Raw genomic sequence first — 20,496 nt, 5'->3', positions numbered from 1 at the left:
TTCAGAGAAGAAAGAAGCACTCATAATAGAACTAGAAACCATAAAGTTTGAACATCAAAGAGACAACTACTCTCAAGTCTCAACGTAACCAAAACTTGTAAGGAAAGCCAAAATAACATTATTGCCTAAACCAACAAACAACGTCAAATCCTCACTCGTGAAATTTAAGCTTCAAGATATTCAAGAATCAACAACACAACAAACTAGAGCTTGAGGAAAACGAATTCCTCAACCGCTGGGATTTCCCCAATCTTCTTTAGTGTATCCTTGCTTGGTTGATCGTCTACTCCAATCGCCATAATCGCTTGCTTCCTCGGTGCGATTCTCCCAACGCTCATGAAGTTAACGTTGACGTTAGACTCTCCCAAGATGCTTCCGACTGTTCCGATCATACCAGGTTGATCCACCTGCCTGCACAATATGATACTACCTTCAAGAGTCACATCTACCTCAAACGATCCAACCTTTGTCAAATGGGGAACTCCGTCTTTAACCCTTCCTTCCACTTTCACCTCTCCTGATTCAGACAACGAACTGGCGAATTTGGACTCCACGTTGCCTAGCTGGACAGTTATTGTCTCCAACGGGCTCTCTGGTGAACCATCCAAGAGAACACGTTCCTCTGAGAGTCTGAGACCTCTCTGCTTGGCTGTGAAGTCAGCGTTGACCAAGTTGACATATACGTCGGAGATTGGCTCGATGATTCCCTTGGTGATCATGGCTCTTAGAAGTCTGGTGTCAAGATCGTCAGTGGCTCTTGCTGAGGCGTATGTGATTTTCACGTTTTTCACACCGCTTCCTCCGGCCACCAATTGCACTGCCAGTCTTCCTAGTTTCTCGGCTAGAACCACATATGGTTTCAGCTCGGTTAGAACCTGCAGATAAGAGTGTGATGTAAGCTTAAGCTTAAACAATTGAAATCTTCCAACTGGAATCTGTTAAGAACAAAGCTATAAACCTGCTAGTCTTAATCCAATTCACATTTCAAAGAGGAGAAGCTTGATTATGAGGCTCTTAGAACAAATCCCTAGAAAACCTACCCTCACTTCAACAATTTTGCCGCACATTAACTTCTCTCTAACCAACTCAGAACACATATAAATTGCTACGTTCATTCCTAGGGTAGCTACAATAGATCTATATAGCAAATAGGCTAATAAGTTTGCCTCTTTGAAACAACACCAAAATGTGTGTATTTTACTAGCACAAGCCAGTGCTCACCTCAGCAGAAACCATAGGTGCATTGACTGCAGTAGCAGCAAGCTCTCCATTCAGAGCTCCAACAACAGCTTCAGCAATTTCGATGGCAACTCCTTCCTGTCATAGCCAAAACACCAACTAAATAACAGAAGCCAAACAGCAAACTCAAGATTAAATATCACCTTAACCGTAAAATGAATTGCACACCTGAGCCTCCATAGTGCTGGCTCCAAGATGAGGTGTCACAGTGACCCTCTCGTGCTGCACGAGCTTGCTGTCTTTAGCCGGTGGCTCTTTTGTGAAAACATCAAGTGCAGCCTGAGCAACAATGCCAGAATCCAGAGCTCTCACTAACGCGTCTTCGTCAATAACACCCCCACGAGCAACATTGACGATGCGAACTCCCTTCTTCATTTTGGCAAAGGTCTCGTCGTTTAGTATCTTCGATGTTGTTGGCGTAAGTGGCATGTGAAGAGATATAAAATCAGCAGTGGCGAGGGCTTCATCAAAGCTCACTAAATCAACACCAATGGCGTGTGCACGGTCTGCTGGGGCATAGGGATCATGAGCAATCACACGCATACCAAGACCCTTGGCACGTCTAGCAACTTCCGTCCCAACCTTCCCGAATCCCAACACTGCAAGAGTCTTGCCCACAAGTGAAACACCCACATACTTGTTCCTCTTCCACTCTCCTGCAATACAAAGATACATCAACAAGTCAGCAAGATTACAGGTCACTCCACACACAAGAATCATCAAACCTCAATTCGGAAAGAAACAGCCAAAAAAGCTTAATCCAATGTCACAATCCTACAACATCGTCAACAAAAACAGTACAGGAAAAGGAAAGCTCATGATATAAATTTGTAAAGTCAAGATGCCATCAATCACAGGTATTAAAAAATAACAAAACCAATAATAAATACTTCGCCAAGTATGGAAGGTAGGAGATGAATCAAAAAATACTAACCAGCCTTAACAGAAGCATCAGATTGAGCTACGTTCCTAGCCATGGCGGCCATAAGAGCGATTCCGTGCTCAGCAGCAGCGATGGTGTTGGCCGTCGGGGCGTTGACAACCAAACAACCAAACTCAGTCGCTGCACTCAGATCCACGTTGTCGATCCCAACACCAGCGCGTCCAACAACCTTCAACCGTCCGCGAGACGACTCGAACACCGCACGGTCAACCTTAGTGCCACTCCTCACGATCAACGCATCACAGAGGGAGATCTTAGTGTTGAGATCCTCTGGAGTCATGTTATACGAACAGTCCACATTAGCGAAAGCCTCCAAAACCTTTAAACCAGCCTCACCGAGCTTCTCAGCAACAAGGATCGTAGGTCTAGATCCATCTCCAGCGGTGCACGAAATGAGAACGAACCGCCGGCGAAGAGTATTGCGTCCACGGTTAGGGAAAGCGACGGAGATCGCGGATGGGAGAGGCGATCTGGAGGAGAGAGTCACGTTCTTGAAAGAATTGGTGGCGACTGAGATCGAGGAAGCTGCGGCGGCGGCGGCGGCTGACATTGCTACCGCTTTAAGTGTGGTGAGAGTGAAAAAAAAATAGTTGGTGGCTGAGTATACAAAACAGACGAGGGAGAGAGATCTAAAAGTTGTTTTTATAGTCGGCTCAGGGGTTTGGTGTGATTGTGATATACTTTACTTGGAACAAGGCGATGGCATCTCACGCGCATTTTTCTCGCGAGTGTGATTTACTTTTGGGTTTTGTGATTTCCTATTGTTGCGTTTCATCTTTTACCGGAACAAAAAAAATACGCAAACGAAGAAAAAAATGATTTGGGGGAATGTAAACTTTGAAGAATAGTCAACTTTTATTTACATATTTTTTACAAGTATCTTACAATTGATATCTCTGACCAAGAAAAAAAAAACAAAGAATAAGATCTTAAATTTATTACGACCAAATCGAATCTACCGGAAAAAGAAAAAAATATTTACAGCTTCGATTAGATCTTTGGCAATGCAAATAGAGAGAGATTTGGAAACCTTACTGTCTTGTGGTGTGGGGTGTCCTGACGATGTCTGGCAGTGGCAGATCAGTTCCCCGGGTTTGAAATAGTATCTTACAAAGATTTTTTAGTAACATTCAATAATGCAGGTTTATATAAGTAGTTTGTAATAATATTGTGTCGTTGAATCAAAACCTGCGTTAACATTTAAGTATTATGCGTTTATAATTTTAAGACCAAAAGAAACTAATCAACAATATAAATTATTGAATCTAGAGGGGTGATTAGTATTCAGTTGTTGTGTTTAGATCGAAATCCTTTTTGAAATAAAGCAGGAGTTTTGTTATACCTATTTAAACAACAACATTGCAGGAGAGTGCGTGAGTGTCCATGCTTGAAAGCAAGTAGTAGTAATAATAAAGGGTCCGGGACCACCACTAGTAAACGAGCTACGCACTTCTTATTATTTGAAAAGTAATTGAAGACTTCAGATTTGAATTGAATTACTTTTAACATATACCTCTCCAATTTAGTTTTGAGGGCAAGTGGTTCGTTTGTGTCGGCTTACACACCATGACACATGTAAATACAAAAGAACAGTAATGTTATTTGTTGGTGGTCAAATTTCACAGTACTCTATTATGGGGAATATTTGAAAGGATATACTGATGGCTGTGAGTAAGTGTAAGTTATTGGCACGTGAAATATTTGCTTTCGTGTGTTCACAACTGCTTAGATGCATTGTTTTTGCCTTTTGGTAGGTCGACCTGTCCACAACCCATTTACTATTGTTATTCAACGCAGCCGCGCGTGTATTACTGTTTAATTTTCTTAAGCTATACTGTATTATGTATTTTCAGATATATATATATTTTTTTTCTTTTTTTTGTTAAAGAATTGGATCTTTCCTTCTACAAGTATATCTCGAAATATATGTGGCCTAGGTATATGGCACAACGCTATTATTGAACACACGAGTACGAATATAGCCACTTGGTCAACGACAAGGGACTTTTGAATGATGCAAACCGGAAACTAAACAAAAGAGGACAAACTTGCCGATTTTAGTTCATCTTTCACAAATTTTGATTGTAACAATACGACAGCAGGGGACAAACTTGGCGTGTCATTCATATTTATGAAAATATTACCAATCTGTGTCAATAATGTAGATAATGTGACAAACAGTAATGTGTACTTTATATAGATAACAAATTTACATCAAATCGGCAACATCACACTTAAACGGCATATCGCCTCTTGGAAGACGTAGTAGTAGACAAACATTAACAGAACTAAAAGTTATCGATCTCAATTCTGCTAGAACACTGGAAAAGACCGTGATTTCTCACCGAGTTCCCGATCTCCGACCTGGATAACCTGACAAATAAAAGAAATATAGATATCAATTCACAAGTACAACATCATTTTGCATCCTTGCCGGCTAAAATTCTACTCTCCAATATGTTCGTCAAATATCATCAGAAAATGGCATATATAGGCTCCATGTTACTCATAGCCTATGAAATATACCCTATTGTATAATGGAGTGCAGAGAAATCATCATTCGTTACTTCAATGATCCTAGAGTTATAGTGAATAAAGGACTAAACACGGAGCTGTTAAAAGATTCTTACCACCTATACAAATTGATACCATCAATACAATCATTGATTTCATAAACCACCAGTCTCTGTAACAAACTAATTGGTCTTAACATTGAACATAATGATGATTACCATTCCATTATTACAGAGTCTTATGATATCCATATAGCATGTCAACTAATATAGACATATGGACAGAGTCACGAAGCTTAACACAAACTTACTTGATTGTCTAGCAGAAGTTGGCAAGGTAAGCTTTTGCTAAGGAGAGACCAAGCTGGACTTGAGCCTCGGTGGTTAAGTGAAGATTGTCGGGCTTTAGCGGCAATCCCTTGGCATCTACACAGACAACGTTCGAGAGCTTCAGACCCAACTGTGCTTCTCTCACCTTATCTATGTATCCTCCTCCCGATGCTATTGCTACCTGCTTCAACCAAACCACCAAGATTAACCCATGGAAACCTGACCAACCGTTTTCGAAAAGAGAACATTACTTGCAGCAATCCACATTGTAAAAAGGAATCACTTTTTATCACCAAAGCTTCCAAATTCCAACCTTTATAACGATTACATAACCTGCAACTTAGCTCTTCCACCATTAAAAGTACTTATATAGAGATGAAAATGGAAGCTAAATCTCACGAAGAAGACTGCTTAGGAGTTGTAAAACTTCTTGTAGAATCAAGGGCAGAGACAGTAACATCTTTTAACAGAAGAAACAGAACAAAATCTACATAGTTCTCTATATTATAGAGGAAACAGAACAAAATCAATGAAGCATCAAATGCATTAGACTCATTGTAAAATACGATCAAGGAAGACAAACTCTTTTTAATTCGTTAATGAAAAAGGAGAGAGAGAGAGACCTGAATAATGGGAAGAGAAGGGAGGTTGAGATCATGACGAAGGTTCTTAATCAAACGGTCCATATTACTCCCGTAGCTCTCAGCGTCATCTATGTTCGACACGTCACTCTCACCTTGATACCAAAGCACCGCCTTGATCTCTTCGCCGCATTTCATGCTCTCTTTCGTCCTCTTAACCATCCTCTCGTACAAGTGACTCCCACGCGCCCACTCTTTTATCGCCGTTCCACCTGAAGCGCACGGAACCAATCCGATCACTGCCGAATCTGTCTCCAACCGTTTCCTAACCGCGTTCGCGAACGCCATCCCTGGACCCACTCCGCACACTTTAGCCGTGTCGATGTCAACGTGGAGCGGCTCGTGCGCTTCTTCCCACCGGAGATCTGCGCTCAGCCGGAGGATTGATGAGTTTGGTGCACATTCCGGTGGGACGGTTTTATCCCATACCCAGCGGTTGTGGTGGTGGTCTTTGACGACACCGCCGCGTCCAGCCATATTGCTTTGCCCGGAGAGAATAAAGATCTGATTTGGCGTAATTGGAGACTGCCTCTCCGGTTTAACTTCGCCGGAAGTAGTAGATCCTCCTTCCATAACTTTGTTATCAGAAAAAGTAAAGAGAGATTCTTTTTTTGTAAAGCAGCAGAGTTGATCGGAGAAGATGATGATGAGGCGTGGACATTAAACGGAAACTTGGTTCGGTTTGGGTTGGTTTGTCGGTGTTTCCGGTAATGTTGGTTTATTTTGGTTTTATTCGTTACGATTATGGATACAGTTGGGATTTTTATTCGATTTATTATTTTAGGTTAACTAGAACCAAAGTACAAAAGGAGTTAGTATTACACAGCTTAAGCCTTAAGCGACAGTAAAGTAAGCAACTGAACACATCTAAACACACACATAACAAATCCACTTTCTATATATTGTAATAAACGACTTTAGGTTACTCGTCAACAGTGATCAACCAATCTTAAAGGCTCACTTTCTCCAACACTTGAACCACTTCTTTCATGGACGGTCGCTTCTGAGGCAAGGAAGAGACACATTCAATCCCTAACCTAAAGCACACGACTGCAGCATCCTCGTGGCGAGACACATCGCTTCTGATTGGACCGTCAATCAACCTCATGAACCGGCCTTTCTCTTCCGTTTCAGAACCGGATAAATTTGAGAACTGATCTATATCTTGATCCACCGAAAACACTTTGCCTGTGAGAAGTTCCAAGAGTATGACGCCGAAGGAATAAACGTCCCATTTAGGGTTTGGTTTCTGGCTCGCTGACCATTCTGGTGGCTGGTACGGTGTTGGTCCAGTGACTTGAGATTCACGCGCCAGTGTCATGAGGCGGTCTAGCCCCAGATCGGTGATGATGGGCTCATTCTCAGCGTTCAAGAGAATGTTATTGGGCTTCATATTACCATGCACGTGTTTCTTCTCGTTGATGTAACATAGTCCTCGAGCCATTCCTCTTGCTATATTGAGCCGTGCCTCGAAACTAAGATGGTTTTGTAATGACGAAGAGCTTGAGCTTGCCTTACCTGTTTTGTGAAGGAACCAAAACGAGTGTTAAAAAGCAATTGATGAGTTCACGAATTAGAGTACTAAACTGTGCCAAAGTGATGGGCGTATGTTAGAGGAGGAGAGTGTGAATTTTGAATCCGTGAGCCTAAAGAAACAGAGGAACTTACTGGCGGAGAAGAAACAGAGGAGGCTGGTATTGGAAACATAGTCGGAGATTAGAAGCTTCTCGTCGTCTCCCCAGCAAAACCCACGAATTCTGACGAGATTTGGGTGTCGAAGCTTAGCAATGGCACGAATCTCCCGCTCAAACTCCTTGAGTTTCGCCGTCGCACAGCACTCAGTCTCGATCCGCCTCACCGCGAACGCCGTGCCGTTCTCCAGCACCGCCTTGTAGACGATTCCGGTTCCGGTTGTTCCCAATATGTAAGCTGATGCTTTTAGTAGAGTATCTAAATCTAGCCGAGTTTCGCCGTCGACTGTAACCAATTGAGTTTGAGGACTCTGTTTTAGTCGCCCACCATCTGTTCGACTAAATGCCTCAACGGTTTGCTGATTCTCTACGTCGCTCTCTGATGTCGATGTCTCGTCGTACCTTCCTCCGGTCAAGATTATGCATGAACCGCATGCCGCTTTTGCATCTGGTGATTCTGTGACTGCGACATCCGCGGTGCTTTGCGTTTGGTGATTAGATTTCTTGGCTTCGTTTTTCTCCAGACAGAACTTAAAGAAGCTGAATCTGCTGGACTCAGGATACCTTCTGCGTTTTCTGACCTGGTATACATAGAGCACAAGTAGACCAATGATAGCTAGACCAGCTATATCTCCAACTGTGATTGCGGCAATGGTGCTTGGCTTTAGCTTGCTTTTTGCTGTTTGGTTTGGTGATTCTGTTAGAGGGTCCTTTGGAGGTGAGCTTCTTGGTTTAACTGCTATTGCAGGTGGGGTAGTTTCAGAGCTATTTGGAGGGTTGGAAAGAGTAGAAGGGATTGAGCAGAGAGTCTTCAATGGCTCCCCACACAACTCTTGGTTACCAGAAAAATATGCGGCCTTTTGGTTAAGTAAAGAAGGGGAAGTAGGGATTGGCCCTGTGAGGTTGTTAAAGGAGAGATCGACTGTGGCATTTGCTGGAAACTTCTCTGCAAAACCTGGAGAAATCTCGCCCAAGATTTTGTTGTGTGATACGTTTAAGTAATGCAGGCTTTTGCCTCCCAAATCCTTGGGAAGAGAGCCGTTGAGAAGATTTGAGGAAAGATCAAGAACCTGTGCTGCTTCGAAACCACTTGGGATATCACCTGAGAATGAGTTCTTTGTCAAGGAAATGACCGTTAAATTCTTCAGAAGTGAGAGGCTGGGAGGAACTTTTCCAGTAAATACGTTAGCTGAGAGATTCAAGAGCTGGAGATTAATCACACTATTGATACTCTTGGGCAAATCACCAGAGAGATTGTTGCTTCCAAGGGAAATATTCTGAAGCTCAGTGACGTTGAAGACCGAGTCAGGGAGTGACCCGTTGAAGAAATTGGTGGACAGATCCAAGATCCTTAGATGCGGCAGAAAGAACAAGTCCGGAGTGACGGAACCCGACAGGTTTTTGTTTGGAAGTACCAAGCTTGTAACTCTGAGCGTGTCTGGAGTGTTAGGCTTCCCAAGCTCCGTGCAGGTGACACCTGTCCACAAGCATGGTGTTGCATCTTCATAGTTCCAGTTGCGTAGAACAGAGAGAGGGTCACTGAGGATGGAGTATTTGAAAGCAAGCAGAAGAACACCATCAGTGTTAAGAGCTTGGAGTTGTGTGGGGACAAGAATAAGGTGGAAGAGGACTGATGAGAACAGGAGATTGCTTCTGTTGGAAGTCATGGTTTTTCAGTTCTTGGTATCTCCCTCTCTAATTATTACATATGGCTATGCATATTCATAGCAGAGAGAAAGAGAGGTTGAACCACTCAAGTGATAAGTTGTTCTGGTCACCAAATCTGTGAGATATTGGAGCAATCTCTGAGATGGTGAAGGGAAGAGAGAGATAGAGAGAGAGAGAGAATCTTAAATGAGCCGGAGTTGATGAAAGAAGCTTTTGACTAGACTTGACATGGGACAAGGTGTAGAATCAATGATTCTGGATCACTATTCATCAGTGTAAAACTGTAAATGCCTTTTATATTCGCATATACAAAATTATAAATATTTCTGTCTTTCAGAAAAAAAAAAAAGCAAATTCATGGGAGACAGAATTATTACGATCACCGTTTGCTTTTTGGTTTATTTACTCATTTACTATAAGAAAATACTAAAAATAGTAAACAGTTGAGGAGGTATGTAAAAAGAAAAGTTTATAATTAAAGTTAGTTTTGAGTAGTAAACCCAAATCCTTATTATAATTATCATTAGTAGTTTTACTTATCTATAGTTTTTCCGGAAATTAGGTCTAATAAAAAAGCTTTTAAAGTACAATCACCGACCATTAATAAATGATTGTATGTTAATTTAGTACGTTGGCCATTTTTTAATATACAGTACGTTAATTTAAAAGTTAAAAAAGAAGAAGATCCCGTTATAGGTTTGCCAAAACAGAGGGGTTCGTATGAAATGAACCATACATTAATCAAAAGACAAAACAAGGGACCACCACCAAACTGACTTGTCAGTTATCCTCATCTTTTTATATATATATTATTAAAAAAAAACTATAATAAATTTGGAAAAATGACCTTACAAGTTTGATTTTTGTGTAAAATGTTCACACATCTAAAATTGGCACACTCTCAGTCTTCCAGAAAACTGAAAAAGTTAAAAACATTATTTGGTCAAGAAATTACTCCCGAGTCTAAAAGTGTCTAACAAAGAAAATTATTTAGCCATGTAAACAAATATAATAGAAGTTACAGCTAAAAGTAAAAAAAATAAAAATCTATAGGAGAAAAAATATGAAAGCGACGAGTGAGGAAGGCAACGGCCGCATAGCTTTCAGTGTTGCCCGTCGACGAATATAAAGCATAAAACAAGGCCCGAGTGGTCCAATATTATTTGGTTTTGAGTGAGTCATATAAGAATAAGAATAATTGAAGCGAAAAAAACGACAGTGTTGTCCAATAGAGAAGTGGCCAAAACAGTGTTTACACAAACAAACCCAACAGTTTGGTATGTATTTATCAAGGCAAATTGTGAATTAAATTAATTATATGTAGGGTAGATCCAGAGCCGTGCACCAGTTATAGAAAAAGAAGCTATCGCTTCGGGCATCCAATTCTTAAAAAATAATAATTAGGGACATATATTCATTAAGGTTATATAGAAATTATCCCTACGAAAACTATACAAATAGAGGAAAAAATAGGTTTATGAATAATTCTTACAAAATTAGAAACAAAATATGGGCTCTGTCTACAATCTAATTTAAATATGGGCTTAATATGTTAAAATTAAGAAGAATTAGACACACATATGACATATGCTGAAGTTTTTTTTTTACGGCACCTTCCCCTTAATTAACAAACAACTATCCAACTAGGTCTAGGGTTACAAACTTACAATTCAGTTTTGATAGGTCTTTTCTTTTTCGTTGTTAAAGCTTCATCATCTCTTGATTCTAAGGTAACACAATAACAAACTTTTTCTTCAATGTTTCCTCACAATGTTTTATATTTTACTTTGTTGCTTTGGTTAAATGTCTTTTATAAAATTGCATCGTAATCATTGTAAGCTTTTTCTTTACTGCAGTCTGTAGAGCAATGTCTTCAAAGAAAAAAGATCAACCTTGTGGAGCTGATAACAGAAAAAAGAGAAAAATGAAAGATGACCAAGCAAAATCTCAAGAGAACGCTTTATTCAGGTACTTCAAAAAACCTGCAACTTCTGATGGATTTGTAGAAAATAATGATACAAAACATGTGGTTCTTGGAGATGATGGAGTGGATGAGAATATAAATGAGTATCAAAGAGAAGAAGCAGGTGTTGAACCAGAAGATGTCAATGCAGTGAATGAAGAAGATGATGTGAATAAGAATGAACATCAGAAGAGTGATAATCTGAGGGAGTCTTGTGGATTTTTTGACATATATGATCCTGGAAATTGGGAAAACATCAAAAAGGGATGGAATGAGTGGAGGGATTTTATGGTTGTACAAGGTCCATCAAAAAGACTGCCACTTGATCATAATTTTCCCAAAGATAATCTTAAGAGACATTTTTCACATTTGCATTATACAACAGAGATGGGTGATGGAACAAAACAAGATCGACGTTGGCTAGTTTACTCTAAGTCTTTGAACAAGATATTTTGTTTTTGTTGTAAATTGTTCAATCACAGTGACAATAGTCAATTGGCATCTACGGGCTTTAGTGATTGGAGGAATGTTATAAGAAGGCTCAAAGAACATGAATCTAGTCGTGAACACATTTTGTGTATGAAACAGTGGGCTGAACTAGATCTCATGCTGCAGAAGAATCAGACCATTGACAAATATGCTCAAGATGAACTCAACAAAGAGAAAATTCATTGGAGACAAGTGTTGCTTAGGATTATTACTGTGGTAAAAACGCTTGCTAAACAAAATTTAGCGTTTCGGGGAAGCAACGAGAAAATTGGAGAAGAAGGTTGTGGGAATTTTTTAAGTTTTATAGAGATGATTGCTGATTTTGATCCTGTGATGATTGAGCATCTAAGAAGATATAAAGAGGGTGTATCTCGTAATCATTATCTCAGCAACAGAATTCAGAATGAGTTAATAGCTTTGTTAGCCAATGAGATCAAAGGTATGATTGTCAAAAAAATTCAAAGTGCAAAGTACTTCTCTGTGATTCTTGACCGCACTCCAGATATTAGTCATCATGAACAAATGACTGTCATCATTCGATGTGTAGATGTTTCAACAACTTCAACGAGGATCGAAGAATATTTTTTAACGTTCTTAAAAGTTGATGATACATCTGGTGAAGGACTTTTTCTTGAGCTTCAAGCTGTTTTGGCTGCTTTTGATTTAAAAATTGATGATGTGAGGGGACAAGGTTATGACAATGGCTCTAATATGAAGGGAAAGCATAAGGGAGTACAGAAAAGATTTCTTGATATAAATCCCAGGGCGTTTTATACACCATGTAGTTGTCACAGTTTGAATCTTGCACTTTGTGATATGGCAACCATTTCTCCAAAGGCAATCTCATCTTTTGGGATTATTCAGCGTACTTATAACTTCTTTTCATGTTCAGTTAAGCGGTGGAAAATATTTGACGATCACGTGGATGGCCTTACACTTAAGGCTTTATCACACACTCGCTGGGAGAGCCATGTGGAAAGTGTTAAGGCAATACGGTTTCAGGCTCCTAAAATCATGAATGCGTTAGTGTACATTGCTGAAAATAGTGATGACCCGAAAGAGCAGAGCGAAGCTGAATGTCTTGCAATAAGTGAAACACATGGAATTGGAAGTTTTGAGTTCTTAGTTTCCATGGTTATTTGGTATAATCTTTTATATGTTGTTAACATTGTGAGCAAGAGTTTGTAGTCAGAAGACATGAACATTGATGTAGCTATTTCTCAACTGAAGGGGCTGGTTTCTCATTTTAAAAAATATAGAGAGTCAGGCTTTGAGAAAGCAAAAGTAGAAGCTAAAGAAATTGCAGAATCTTTGGAGATTGATCCTGTATTTCCTAGAAAAGCAAAGCGGGTGATTAGAAAAAAAAGACATTATGGTGAAGAATCAGAGAATGTCGAGGGAAGTGTGACATTATCACCTGAGGAGAGCTTTAGGATTGACTACTTCATCCAAAGCATGGATCAAGCTCTCTACTCACTTGAGACCAGATTTGAGCAATTTCAGAGGTACGAACAAATATTCGGTTTTTTGTTTGATTTGGAAAAATTGCAATCAGCGAGTGATGATAGTTTGATGGTTTCTTGTGCTAATCTTGAAGATAATCTAACTCACAAAAATCAGTCAGATATTGTTGGTAATGATCTTTTCTATGAACTTAAAGTTCTAAGAGAAGCGTTACCAAAAGAGATTAAAAGGCCTATTGAAGTATTAGACTTTTAGAACAGATTTGAAGATTGTTATCCAAACACGTGCATCGTTTATCGAATATTGTTGACGATCCCAGTTTCGGTTGCAACTGCTGAAAGGAATTTTTCAAAGCTGAAGTTGATCAAATCATATCTTCGTTCGAGTATGTCTCAAGAAAGATTGAATGACTTACCTATTTTATCCATCGAAAGAGAATTGGTTAGAGATGTTGATTTCGAAAGCTTGGTTCACGATTTCGTGGAGAAAAAAGGAAAACAAATGTTCAAGAATTAGTACTTTTGTTTTAGTTCGTTTTTTAGTTAGTTTTATTATGAGACATAAGTGGTTAATTTTTGTAGATGTTTTTATTTTATTTAAACCAAGGCATTTTTTTTTGGTTGGCTTCTCATACTTCTGAACGTTCGCACGGCTCTGGGTATATCCATCGATCTCTCGACAGATAAAAACATATGGTATATAGTTTGTTGATTAAGATAATGAACATGCACAAAATATAAATGAATAAGAAAATATAAAAACCTAAACTGCTAAACATTAAGATAAGTTATAATAATTTTAACGTACATAAAAATATTCATGACCGGTTTAGTTGTGTTATTGTTTAAAAAATACGTAATTCGTGTAATCGTTGGAGAAAGTTAAAAACGGTGATCATTAGAAATCTCACATGTGCATTATGAAAGGGGCCTATGGATATGATGGGGATTAAACCTAGTCCACTTTTAAACACACACAAGATAAGATTTTTGGACATAAGTAAAAAATACAATCTATAAAAAGTATATTCATCTGGCTGGTCTTTATAGACATGACGATCACGGGTTCATGTCGTCTTCTCTTTATACTTTTCATTCCTTTTCTTGTTCTTTTTTTTTTTTTTTGGGTTAAATACCCCAGTGCAAAATGTTTTCATATATCATATATTTGGGTGTCGAATGGCAATACTTGGGATGGGTAAAAGAATCAAAAGAGGCCAAAACGAATTCGAAATAAAACTGAACAATTCAAACTATTTTTAATTTTCATTTTTTGAGTTAAAACTTAAAACTATAAGTTTTTGACAAAAAAAGAAGAAGAAGAAGAAGTTATAACTATAAGCTAAACAATTCTAAAGAGATAATTCCCATCCATTCAATGCCTTGTTTTAATTGTCGGAGGCTGATAGCCAATAATGTTAGAGGCCCATGGCCGATCTGATACCCTTTAAAGATAATGTTATCTTTTATCTTAGACAATAGATTAAACTTTACAAAAAAGAAAAAAAAAAACTGTCTTTGAATACTGAGTGTAAGTCTATAACTATAGTATAGATAGACACATAAAAGAAACGTATATGGTGTTAAAGGATTTTACTTTCGCTTTGAACCTTCTGATATGCTTCTTATTTTCTATTAGCATGGTTGTCCAAAGTCCAAAAACGGCTAGGAAGTGGCTCCGCTTTATTTGACAAATGAGAAAAGCCAAAACTTCTGTTTTTAAAAAACCTTCATTAGCCATAATAACTCATAATAGTATAATACTTTATAACAGTTGTTGGATAAACATTTGTAATCGTATTTAATAGTAAAACACATTATACTGTATGTTTTGTATATGATCGCCATTGATATATTTCCGAATTTACTGGATTTTAATTGAAAGCATTATTGAAACTCTTTCGTTTCTTTTTCTGTTGGTTAAAAGCATTATTGAAACTTGTCGACAAAAGATGAGAAACAGACGAGTTTGAGTCTTCTGACCATCACGACCCATTGTTCGACGAATAGCAGCCAAACACTGATCGGAAATATTAAAAGGCTGACCAAACATCACATTCTTCTGTCCCCCAACCAAGAAAAACTTTGAGCTTCATATTGCAAAGCATAACTTATAAACCGGTTGTTCAAAGACTCAAAGATAAACTATAGAGAAGCAAATTCCGAATGTCATATACAGATATAGCTAAAAATTATAAGTTTCCATTTTCCAAATATTCTGCTAGGACATGGATGTGACCGGTAATTACTACTTAGTTGCTAATCTGTGATATCTGACACATGCATGACATATAAAGACATTAAATCTCTCTAACACACCTTAAAAGGTCATGCCTGTGTCCCATATGAATGTTAATACATATGTACTTTTGTTTGCGGCATATGATATATATGCAACAAAAATTGAAATTACCACTAAATTACTTTTTTTTTTTTACTTCTGTTTCCACTATCTTTTCGCTGGCTTCTAACAAAAACTGAAATTACCAATAAACCTTATTTGATATTTACTTTTGTTTCCACTATCTTTTACACTGGCTTCAATTCTCACATCGCATTCTCACTTCCTCTCTTAAGTTAAGATATTTTATTGAATTCAAGGTTTTGAACAATTCTTAACTTCTTTACAAGCTCCAAAGTCCAAACAGTCGTGTATTGGAACAACGTAATGATTATATGAATGTGTGCGTCAGCCGAAAGTTATATAGATGACCACATTAGCGAATTCCAAGAATTCTGCACATATACGTTCAAGAATGATATAGAGAGTGTGGTCAGATTGTACTTACAATATGATCTGTATAACATAACTCTGAACCTGAGAACAAATATTGGTTTGGCACTGAGCCAACAGCCCCCAACATGTACTCTATATGACTATATCTATGTTACTGACTCCTCATTCTACTAGATGTCGTGCTTTTTTTAAAAAGATACATATTCTAATCAAAGTTCTAATTCTTAAATATGACCGTGGTTTTCTTTTATTCTATACTTCAATTCTCATTCTTCTAATCTGAATTTTAGAATTATCAAACATTCATCCAACCACTAGTCGTAAAGAAGTGGTAATCATATATAAAGCCCAAAAGGGGTAACGAATTTGCGACTTTAATGATAAGTATTAACGCCGTGCTATCTTCTTGTCTGGTCCCAAAGAAGTTCGGACGTAGCACCGAGAGTACGTCTCCATATATACCAACTACGCATTTGACTAATTTGCACCACCAATTATATATATATATATATATATATATTTATAATCAACGCGCGATGTTCTTGTGTATAATGTCTATTATATATATACATAAATATTCACTGGCGACATATAAATTAGTCTTCCTTAACCTACCACTTACTTTGATAAACATGACACCACACCAAAGAAAGTATGCATATTGACATCTTGTTGTCAAGACAAACACTCGCCTCAAGTTTCATCAACACCAAACATTGTCCAAGTCGTACTTTGTAGTTGGATTTCGCTTTCAGTCACACTGTTTACTTCGAATAAATTTCTGTTTCTTATTTTTTTATCATAGTCCGACTCAAACCTGACACAAGGGCTTAAGGAAACGTATTTTAACACATCAAATCATTCATGAATATTAAAAATGCTCACACAACACATATTTTTTGCCCAATATTATTATATCTTTGACCACTTTCTCATGAAAAATAGTGACACAACATTGAAAAGGCTCACAAACAACAGAAGATTAATTGTCTAATTAAATCGAGTATGTAAAAAGCCTCGAAATTTCATAGATTCAAGCGTCGAGTTTGCTTCCTTCGACATCAACGACGAACCTGTAACGCACATCGTTCTTCTCGAGTCTTTCAAACGCAGTGTTAACATAATCCATCTTCACAACTTCGATCATTGAACTCAAACCCTTTTCCTTACAGAACTCAAGCATCTCCTCTGTCTCTTTCATGCTCCCTATGAAACTCCCGGTTATCACTTTCCTCCCTAATTAAATCATCATCATCATCATCATCATCCCCATTTAATTAATAATCCTCAAAAATCACAATCATTAATTAATATTAGTGTTTTATTAAAGTGACTCACCAAGCATAAGCAGAGGAGTGAGAAACTGCAAAGGATTGTTGATGACTCCCATGAGAATGAGCTTCCCATCAAGTTTAAGCAGAGACAAATAAGGCTCAAGTGCGTGATGAACGGGAACCGTGTCAATAACGTAATCCAACGAATCAGCCAATTCGCTCATCTTCGCTTGGTCGGATCCAATCACGTAATTATCGGCTCCAAGATCTTGCAGAGCCTCTTCTCTCTTCTTGTTTGATGAGCTAATGACCGTCACATGGTGACCCATTGCTTTGGCTATCTTCACACCCATGTGACCAACCCCACCTAACCCTAGTATGCCTCCTCTTAGGCCTGGTCGTTTCAGACCGAAGTGGCTTAGTGGACTGTACACCGTCACACCAGCGCATAGTAGTGGCGCAGCCTGCTCAACCGCCATTCCTTCTGGAATCTTCACCACAAACCTGAACACAAAGAAATTGACCCTTTAGCCATAGATACCCTAACCTGTTCCCCAAGAAACCGAAACCAAAACCAAAACCAAAACCTAAAGATCCGTTTGTAATTGTTAAATAAATTCACATTCATATGCAGATATTTGATTTTAGTATTAAAAAGAAACAAAATCTTGAGAATCTTCATGTGTAGTTAGTACAATATGCCAAAATCGTTAGTTGAACAACACCAAGATTATTATTGAATTTCAACTAGAATTAGATTTTAAATCATTGATCAAATAGCACAAGATCACCCGAATCAAATCAAAACCTAAATCAATTAATTTATGAAGATGATAAAGTAAAGAGAAACAAATAAAGAGAAATTACTTTTGGTGAACGACGGTGGCTTTAGCGAAGCCGCCTTGTGTAGGTTGACCATCGATGTAAACATCATTGTAGCTCCAAATCTTCTTGGGACAATACTGTTCCAGATCTCTCTCACAGGGGCTACAACCTCCACAACATCCAACGAGACAACCAACACCGACTATATCCCCTGCGGTGAACTTGCTCACACCTGATCCCACCTCAACTACTTCTCCTACAACCTCGTGCCTGATGGAAAAAACATCCACTCATGCAGTTCAGATTCAATAGTACTAGATTCCCATTTGCATCATCAACAGAAGAAGAAAGAAGAAAGAAGAAGTTGTTACCCAGGAACCATGGGGTAGTTAGACATGCCGAGATCATTTTTGGTTTGATGAAGATCGGTGTGACAGATTCCACAGCAAATGATTCTTATGCGTACATCCTCTGCTCCAGTCTCTCTGTAATAATAAAAAAAAAAAAAAAAAAAAAACAACCAAAAGTTAACCAAATTGAAAAAAAAGAAACAAGAAAATCAAAGATCGATCGAAAGTAAATAAAATGAACCTGAGAGTGTAACTGTAAGGGGAGAGAATCCCAGATGGGTCTCTAGCAGCCCAGCCAGTTGTTTTCCTCTCAGCCTCCATTATTCCCATTCTCTTTTGTTACTTTCTCTCTGTTTGCTTCTTTCTTTCTTGATCTCTCTGCTTTCACTCTTTTGCTGTTGTGATGTGATATTGATAATTTATATATATAGAGAGAAAGTGGGAAACGTAACGCATGCGTATGTGTGATGAAAGAATTGGTGTTTATGCAAAAGCGTATATTTTTGGTGGCTTATATTATTATATTGAGTGTACATTTGTGTATATTTATTGACAATTTTAGTCAAAAGCTTAAGTATCCTTCTAGAAATTATTTTCTTTTTTTTTTGCTTAATCATAATATCATATGTATATGGCTGTAGTTTTGCTGGAAATGTAGGTGTGAAAATATTAAGAAACCATGAAATGAAATATCTTCATATTCTTAATTATATAATAAGAATATAAGGAATTCTTTTAATAACACAATTGTATATTGCCAATTTGAAAATAGCAAAATCCAAAAAGTATAATTTGTTTTTTTTTTTTTTTTAATTTAAAGTGTTGTACTTTGAAAGGAATGAAATAATCCCCTATTGATGTGGACACGTCAGCTAAAAGAGGGTCCACGGGGGTTGGTGAACAAACACCCTTTATGGGGTCTAACCGTCTAAGCGTGTGTTGCTTTGCTCGGTTTACAAAATCATTGTTTGGTTCGGCCACGTGTTGATCAATCAATGCAACTATAGTATTGACGGCCCAGATCATATGTGAATACGCTCCCACTCCCATTGACGGCCCAGATAAAAAAGGATTAAGAAAACAAAATTAGTTTTTTTTTTTGTCGTTCTGCATTGAAACCCTAGCTGGGATTCATTTCTTCATCTGATCTGAAGGTGGTGAGGTATTGCAGAGAAAAAAGGAATATCTGATCTGAGTTGAAAGGGAAAAACAAAAAAAATGGCGTTGGCAGTTTTTCGATCTTGCGTGATGTCAAGAATAACGAACGGTGTGACTCGTAAACTGAAAGAAGCAGCAACCTGTCGGAAGAAACCGGGTTATGTCTACAATAGATCTGACGATCTGAATCATATTGAGTGGGACAACTGGCACTGGAATTGTCCTGCTCGTTGGATTGAAGGTCCGTTAATTGTTTACTAATCCCTTCTTAATTTGGTCTCTCGAATCTCCTCGACTATATGAATATGATGATAGGTTTAGGTAGTAGTCTCTCTCGATCGTTTGTTATAATTAGTATTGTTGCTATTTATTTATGTTGTCTTTTTTTTCCTTGTAATATATTTTGGTTTCGATCTCGATCTCTAGACTCATGCAGGACAATATGGTTACGACGACGAGTATAGGCGTAGCAAAGAAGAATTCAACGACCTTTACGCAAGTGAGCCATTTGCTAGTTTTGTGGATGAACAAGAGAGAAGGGAGAGAGTGCTTGATCATATGTTTTATTGGAGTATAGCTGACAAAATCCCCAAAGATTATCCAGTTGTCAGAGATTCGGAAAAAATGAAGTACATCAGTCCTGGGGTTTATGAAGTCATTCCCCGTCCCCCTGTCGGTCATGGTGATCTTACCATTGATTATCCAGATCCCCCAGTCAGAGTCTATGTCAGGCCAGATGGCTGCACTGCACTGCCTACACCGAGGCTGGGCTTACCATGTATTTTCCCGCGCCGACTCATACTGAATGACTCAATCGACTGCATGCATGCAGAGTTTTAATGTTTCCGTCGACCCTTTATCTTTGTTTCTTGGCGAGAGAAGAGAATGTTCTTTTCTTTTGCTTCTTCGATCTCCACTAGTCGTTCTTCTTCTCTTCTTCTTTTCTCCATCGTTACAAATACAAAATGCACCGAGGATAAAGAACGACGTAGGCGTCGCAAAGATACTTACTAGTCATGAAGAATAATAATATAGAAAAAGAGTGATTTGTTGTTGAAGGTTTGCTTTTACAAAACGAGAATGATGAGTTTGTTGGTAAAAAAGCAAAGTTTGTTTTTTTCTTTCAACTATATAAAATTCTTTACATATGGATTTTAATTTGTAAAATATGTTAGAAATTCAACAGTTTTGCTGATACAATGTTGGTGCAGC

General features: G+C 38.2%; 6 protein-coding genes and 1 pseudogene across 7 annotated transcripts; 3 read left to right on the top strand and 4 right to left on the bottom strand.

Annotated features, from left to right (window-relative positions):
* Positions 1-3,250, bottom strand: LOC104721385 (D-3-phosphoglycerate dehydrogenase 1, chloroplastic). The gene is made up of 4 exons (XM_010439353.3): positions 2,174-3,250; positions 1,408-1,895; positions 1,222-1,317; positions 1-875 (listed from the first exon to the last, which is right to left on the bottom strand). The coding sequence occupies exons 1-4, from the start codon at positions 2,730-2,732 to the stop codon at positions 204-206; spliced, it is 1,815 nt and encodes a 604-aa protein (XP_010437655.1). The 5' UTR covers positions 2,733-3,250; the 3' UTR covers positions 1-203.
* Positions 3,251-4,284: 1,034 nt separating this feature from the next.
* On the bottom strand, positions 4,285-6,409 carry LOC104721384 (putative carbohydrate esterase At4g34215). Its single transcript, XM_010439352.3, has 3 exons — positions 5,649-6,409; positions 5,007-5,206; positions 4,285-4,555 (listed from the first exon to the last, which is right to left on the bottom strand). Exons 1-2 carry the CDS (start codon positions 6,237-6,239, stop codon positions 5,015-5,017), a joined length of 783 nt encoding a protein of 260 aa, XP_010437654.1. The 5' UTR covers positions 6,240-6,409; the 3' UTR covers positions 4,285-4,555; positions 5,007-5,014.
* Positions 6,410-6,426: 17 nt separating this feature from the next.
* Positions 6,427-9,518, bottom strand: LOC104721383 (receptor protein kinase-like protein At4g34220). Its single transcript, XM_010439351.3, has 2 exons — positions 7,335-9,518; positions 6,427-7,184 (listed from the first exon to the last, which is right to left on the bottom strand). The coding sequence occupies exons 1-2, from the start codon at positions 9,022-9,024 to the stop codon at positions 6,616-6,618; spliced, it is 2,259 nt and encodes a 752-aa protein (XP_010437653.1). The 5' UTR covers positions 9,025-9,518; the 3' UTR covers positions 6,427-6,615.
* A 1,188-nt stretch (positions 9,519-10,706) lies between these two features.
* On the top strand, positions 10,707-13,558 carry LOC104727582 (uncharacterized). Its single transcript, XM_087474098.1, has 2 exons — positions 10,707-10,755; positions 10,882-13,558. The coding sequence occupies exon 2, from the start codon at positions 10,893-10,895 to the stop codon at positions 12,663-12,665; it is 1,773 nt and encodes a 590-aa protein (XP_087330224.1). The 5' UTR covers positions 10,707-10,755; positions 10,882-10,892; the 3' UTR covers positions 12,666-13,558.
* LOC109127620 (uncharacterized) lies at positions 12,912-13,351 on the top strand (annotated as a pseudogene).
* Positions 13,559-16,520: 2,962 nt separating the features above from the next.
* On the bottom strand, positions 16,521-18,823 carry LOC104721382 (cinnamyl alcohol dehydrogenase 5). Its single transcript, XM_010439350.3, has 5 exons — positions 18,368-18,823; positions 18,148-18,261; positions 17,819-18,046; positions 17,016-17,455; positions 16,521-16,913 (listed from the first exon to the last, which is right to left on the bottom strand). The coding sequence occupies exons 1-5, from the start codon at positions 18,454-18,456 to the stop codon at positions 16,711-16,713; spliced, it is 1,074 nt and encodes a 357-aa protein (XP_010437652.1). The 5' UTR covers positions 18,457-18,823; the 3' UTR covers positions 16,521-16,710.
* A 244-nt stretch (positions 18,824-19,067) lies between these two features.
* LOC147933588 (uncharacterized) lies at positions 19,068-20,484 on the top strand. Of its 2 annotated transcripts, none has more exons than XR_015573105.1 (2): positions 19,068-19,525; positions 19,711-20,484. XR_015573105.1 is itself a non-coding variant. In XM_087476443.1 (2 exons), exons 1-2 carry the CDS (start codon positions 19,345-19,347, stop codon positions 20,122-20,124), a joined length of 585 nt encoding a protein of 194 aa, XP_087332569.1. In that variant the 5' UTR covers positions 19,232-19,344; the 3' UTR covers positions 20,125-20,484. The 2 variants fall into 2 exon arrangements, 1 of the variants encoding a protein (XP_087332569.1); XM_087476443.1 differs by having other exon boundaries at positions 19,232-19,525; positions 19,721-20,484.
* Positions 20,485-20,496: the final 12 nt, after the last annotated feature.

The sequence above is a fragment of the Camelina sativa genome, chromosome 11, assembly GCF_030686135.1.
Source record: "Camelina sativa cultivar CO46 ecotype springtype chromosome 11, ASM3068613v1".
Classification (NCBI taxonomy): Eukaryota; Viridiplantae; Streptophyta; class Magnoliopsida; order Brassicales; family Brassicaceae; genus Camelina; species Camelina sativa.
Note: the sequence above shows the minus strand (reverse complement) of the source record. Positions and strands in the feature narration are given on the sequence as shown.